The sequence below is a fragment of the Thrips palmi genome, unplaced genomic scaffold, assembly GCF_012932325.1.
Source record: "Thrips palmi isolate BJ-2018 unplaced genomic scaffold, TpBJ-2018v1 HiC_scaffold_6, whole genome shotgun sequence".
Lineage (NCBI taxonomy): Eukaryota > Metazoa > Arthropoda > Insecta > Thysanoptera > Thripidae > Thrips > Thrips palmi.
The window spans coordinates 9804218-9809703 of NW_023144633.1; the positions used below are offsets into that span (position 1 = coordinate 9804218).

A 5486-nucleotide genomic window follows, 5' to 3' on the forward strand; every position below is an offset into this window, starting at 1 on the left:
TTGACCGTTTTGATCAATATTGAGACAAGACTGCTCCCAACTATGGCGCATAATCGCACTCCGTAACAAAGGCATGCTAAAGGAAGGTCCAAAGACCGTTCAGAAAGTACAAAGGCCCGCCTCGGATCAGACGCAGAGGCTGCTTAGTCGGCCCAAAACATGATTTTTTTAAGGCTTTTTTGACCGTTTTGATCGACTTTGAGACAACACTGCTCCCAAACTAAGGCATATAATCGCACTCCGCAACAAAGGCATGCTAAAGGAGGGGTCCCGTGGGGTTGCAAAATTTTTCCTGCTCTTCAAACCGACAAGCGTACATTGTATGCTCTAACTTAAGCATGCCTGCAAGCACGCTCTAGCTGGCGCATGCCTGCCAAGCGTGCACTTACTAGTGCATACATGACATGTACACGCTAACTGAAGCATGCATCTAGTGCATAATGGATAGGGAGTTTCCTGCATCAGAAAGCGTGTACATGGCATGTATGCACTAGTAAGTGCATGCTTGGCAGGCATGCGGTAGGTAGAGCGTGCTTGCAGGCATGCTCTAGTTAGAGCATTGTACGCTCTTCGATTTGTAGAGTGGGGGTCGCGGAAATATTTGGCTACAAACTTGGGGTCGCGAGCCGAAAAAGGTTGAGAACCGCTGTTTTAGAGGCAATGTAGGAAAATAAAAAAAATCGTTCACAAAGGTGTTTAAATGTGTTCCAATTCCTTGGATGAGGCCGGATTCACGTTAAGAGACATCGAAGTCTGTGGGAACGTCACTTGGTGCGACACTGTTAAAAATATTTGTTTTAAAACAACAACACAGTTACCAACCTCTACAACGCTGTTGTTTGTGAACAAGTTTGCTTGTTTTGAAACGACGAATTCGTTGCTAATTATTTTAATGACTTATGCTGTTTCAAAACAATATTTTGCTGTGTACAAACAACCCGGACAATCTAAGAAGTGGTTACTGCGGGGTGACCGGGACTCTACTAGGTCTGTGACCTAATCGGCAATAAAAATTGATGCAAATAAGGCTGTCTATCGGTTTACAAACATCTTGTGGACGAACGACGCAACTCGTTAGTAAACAACAAAAGTCATTTGAAAACAACTTTGATCGCTAAGAAAATTAGCAACATATTTACTGCTAAATTACAACATAATTTTTAACAGTGGACTGTTTATAATAGTTTGCATGTTGTTTTTAAAAAAATGTTCAATTTGAACACATTGAACGTTTCTGGCCAAACGGTCCGAAAAAATCCAAAAGACTTCGTGCAGAATCGTTTCTTATACCTTTGAGAAAGTCTCTGTCAAGTTTCATACTTCCATCACTGAATGTGCGACTTTTTTGGCTAGCGCGGCCACAGGGCCGGGCCGGGCGGGCCCGCGCTTGCGCCTAGAGCCGCCGCGCGCGCTTCGCACCCACCTATCTCAGGCACCGTTCAAGGTACCAAGTTGGTTTTGTGCTCATTTTTTTACGAAAAGAAGCAGGCTACAGCCGTTAAAAAAGGTCATTTCCCAAAATCCAGCGAGGAAAAAAGTTATGGGTCAATGAACAAAACTTCGAGCTTTTGTGAAAATAAAATTCTAACTTTGTCGGCCTAAAAGTCAAAAGTATTTCATCTACGCTAAATCTGAAGGCAGTTTTAGATTCCTTGTTATATTTTACGTCGGATGGCATTCTTCGTGTGTTGAAATCGGTCCACTGGAAACGTAGCTACGTCAAAAACGGACTAACGGCAATTTCCTGGAATTTCCTTGAAAAATAGCCGATTACTGGAATCCTAGGGGACGAATCAATTGCCTCTCCAGCCAAAATTGTAACTATACGTCCATACTACAACTGTGCAAAAGCTCAATATCTGGTCATGACGTACAGCTTTTTTCCGTGAGGCCCACCGCCTATGCCTACCCGGGCGGCGCGCGCAACCTCCACCGCCTGTGGCCGAGGGGTGCGTCAAATTGGTTGCCCACCTGGGCGGCGCGGTGCATCGCCCTTACGGGGAAGTCCGCAGTTTCCAGTGTGGGCTGCTGACCCTTTCCTGCTTATTCTCAAAGTGGAAACTCCAAGGAGTCCGAGTAGGCAACGGCACAGCGGCCTTGCGACGGGGAAAAGGGTCGTAATTGCCGTCCAACATTTTGTGGCATTTAACACTAGGGGTACGCGCCGTTTAGTGTGGGCGCGTAGTGTGGCTGAGCGATGCGAATTTGTGCACTTCGTACTTTGCTTAAGTAGACGAAATGTGCAGTTTGTGGGCTCATATTGAGTGAAATGTAGGTCTGGGGTAAAAATGGAAGTGATTTTCGTTATCTGCACACAAAAAACTGTTGGGATCAACGTCAAACCCGATTCCAAAATTTTGGTCCAAAATTGGTCAAAATTATGTAATGCGTGAGTCTGGGGAAAATTTGGAAGTCGTTTTTGAGTTCAGCGCACCAAAAACTGCAGGAAACAATTTATAAATCGATTTGAAAATTTTGGTCCAAAATGACCTAATTTGGGATTAAAATATAAGTCTGGAGTCGAAATGGAGGTGATTTTTGGCCCGTCCCGTTTATTTTTTGTAAAAAAATGACGGAGGGACGGGCATATAGTATGATCCTTCATCACGCAATTGCTGTGCGTCCGTTCGTTCGTTCGTCCGTCCGTCCGTCCGTCCGAGGACTTCCCGTGGTCCGATCTTGACCAAATTTGGTATGCAGCCTCCTTGGGTGACCCTAAGAACCGCCCGGTGGCAGCAAATCCGGTCCGAGCCCCGGGGGCGCTGCTGCAGGTGCACCATGGTCTACATGGGGTCGAGGAGGATCTCGGCAACGGATGCAGCTAGGAGGGCATGTAGGGGTATTTTTGGAATCGGGGCGACGAGAGAAAACCAATGGTACCAGTTTCGAGCGAATCGGAGAAGTTCGGACCCGGGTTCAAATCCCAGCGGGGTATTTTTGGAACATTCTTTTTATTCGAGTTTTTGCATTGTTTCTGATGTTTTTGAGGTTGCTGATGACGAAAACGACATTTATTTAAACCCCAGACTCAGGTTTAATTCCCGTAAGGGTCAAACATAGGCAAAATTCGTACGTTTCTTAATGTAACACGGGACGGGCCAAAGTTGCCGATGTATATCGCTACTTTTCCTGTTATTGTTATCAGCACACAAAAAACTGTTGGGATCAACACCAAACTCAATACAAAAATTTTGGTCCAAATTTGGTCCAAATTTGGTAAAGCGTGAGCCTGGAAAAAATTTGGAAGTTATTTTTGAGTTCAGCTCATCAAACACTGCAGGAAACCATATAGACCTTTTTCACGTTCCCACCCCCTCCACTCGCACCTCCACCGTTGCCTAGCAACCCGAGCCAAACAAACCGCCGCCATGTTGATTCCGCTGCAGACGCTCGCGCGACGCTGGTGCCGGGACGAGCCCGGGGGCTTTTGCCCGAAGATTTAATAGTTTTACTGTGAAATAAGGCTTTACAAGTAAGTTCCAGAGGGATTTAGAGATAATTGGGTGTATTTTGATTTACATGCCATGCATGTGGGTTGCCAAATACCTTCCAAAAAGTCGTTCGGGAGTTAGGTCTCCGCGTGGGTAGGTTATGGCACCCCACGGTTACTTTGTAAATATTGATAATAAGTTTAATTGGCATTTCAAGAAGTGAGAAATACCCTTGTTTTTCAGGAAAGAGAAACATGAAGTGCTGGGTTGGTGATTGTAACCACCACCATACCAGGGACAAATGTAAATTCTTTACGATCCCCTGCACTCCTCTTCAGAGGAGAAGGAAATCTTGGAAAGCAGCAATTGGTTGAGTCTTTCAAGAGTTATGAGGAGGCGTTTAATGGAAAAGCCACATTGTTAATGTCATTTTTGTTTTCCTTTTATCCAAAGAAATGGGGCCAGCCCACCAATTACTGCCAGGGTCTGCAGCTGCCACTTTAAGGATGGGGATAAGAATGCAGGCCCAACGATATTCAAGAGACAACGAAATCCCATGTACAAACACCTGTGGGTAACTCCTAAGATAAAAACCAAGTGGGTACTCTTTGAGCTTGTTATGTGCTTGTAATTTTTGTGCTGTTATTGTGCCTGTTATGAGTGACTCGTAAATTAAAAACTGACATTTTCATGGACTTGCAGAAAACCTCGTAGATCATTGGAGGAATTTGTGACGGCTTGTGTGGATGACCCAGCTTGTGTAGATGACCCCAGCCAACAAGAAATGCTTAGCCCGACTAAATCCATTGATGGCGGCTTCCATGTAGGTGATGCAATCCATGAGACTCCTCAGAAAAAACAAAAGTAAGTGCAAAGTAAACTCTGGGTGCTCCTTTATGCAAGATTTTGCTCTGAGGTTTTCAATATTGACCTGTGCATTTACTTTCAGACCGCCAAGCACAATTAAGTCACCCAGTGGTGTGTGGGAAGTTATGGAAGAAATTAATGGTGTTTGTGAACTTCGGCCATTGAGAGAGTCACCACAAGCTGTGCCGCTAGATTTTTAGTATGTACCTGACTATCTATGTTAGTGTATTTTCTTGAATTGGAATACAAAATAATAATAATAATTTGTCTCTTTTTCCAGTGCTGTTGCTGAGACAACTCATTGCAAAAAAAAGTTTATTTCCAAAGGATTGCAAAGTGTAAGCAGCCTCCAACATATTTCTATTTGTTTAAGTTGTGCTCCTACATCTTGTTTCTAAAAAAAGGAATATAATTTTAGGTGCTGCAAGGACCCCTGTCGATGCTCTGAGGAGCTGCAAAAGTGCAAGCAGTCACTCGACGAGGCAAGAAAATTAATTTCAGAGCTATACCAGAAACAAGCTATTTCAACAGATGTGATAAAGGAGTTACAAACTAATTTACTTTTGGAAGAGAACCGTCTTTTGTTCCCTGCTTTGAGTGATGCTAAAGTGAGGCACTACACAGGCCTTCCCAATAGAGAAACATTTATGTGGGTTTTGAGTTTATTTCCTAAACCTTTAAATTATTATGATGGTAGTACAGTTGTGAGTGTTTCAAAGGAAAATCAGCTGCTGCTAACTTTGTTGAAACTGCGTCATGCATTTACCCATGAGTTATTAGGTGACTGGTTTAAAATTAGTGACTCAACTGTTACAAGGATTATCAGAACATGGGTAAGCGCTCTCCACACTGTGCTCTTCAAGTCTGCAATGAAAAACATCCCTTCTAGACATAAAAATAAAAAATCTTTGCCTGAATGCTTTGGGCCCTACCCAAATTGTAGAATTGTAATTGATTGTAAAGAATTGAGAGTGCAGGTTCCTGATGGTATGAAGAACAAAAACTTGGTTCACAGTGGTTATTGCTGAGCGAAGCGAAGCACCCTGTTTGGGATTTTGAATAGCTCATTTGTCCGACCCCCCCCCCCCCTGATACCTTTGGTTTACAAGAGGTATCTTCCTCTGTTTATTTTTACTATATTCATATGCGTATACATAGTCGAAGCTCCATAGTCCAAGCTCTATAGTC

General features: G+C 43.7%; 1 protein-coding gene across 1 annotated transcript; it reads left to right on the forward strand.

The window, feature by feature from the left end:
* The first annotated feature begins 3880 nt into the window (after positions 1-3880).
* LOC117651724 lies at positions 3881-4830 on the forward strand. Its single transcript, XM_034396027.1, has 5 exons — positions 3881-4028; positions 4134-4295; positions 4381-4497; positions 4579-4636; positions 4717-4830. The coding sequence occupies exons 1-5, from the start codon at positions 3988-3990 to the stop codon at positions 4744-4746; spliced, it is 408 nt and encodes a 135-aa protein (XP_034251918.1). The 5' UTR covers positions 3881-3987; the 3' UTR covers positions 4747-4830.
* The last annotated feature ends 656 nt before the right edge of the window (positions 4831-5486 follow it).

Bases quoted from the DNA above. Each gene is read 5' to 3' on its own strand.
- LOC117651724 (XM_034396027.1), top strand. From the start codon at position 3,988: ATGTACAAACACCTGTGGGTAACTCCTAAGATAAAAACCAA. The intron at 4,029-4,133 runs GTGGGTACTCTT...ATGGACTTGCAG, and splicing joins ACTCCTAAGATAAAAACCAA to AAAACCTCGTAGATCATTGG. The intron at 4,498-4,578 runs GTATGTACCTGA...CTCTTTTTCCAG, and splicing joins GCTGTGCCGCTAGATTTTTA to TGCTGTTGCTGAGACAACTC.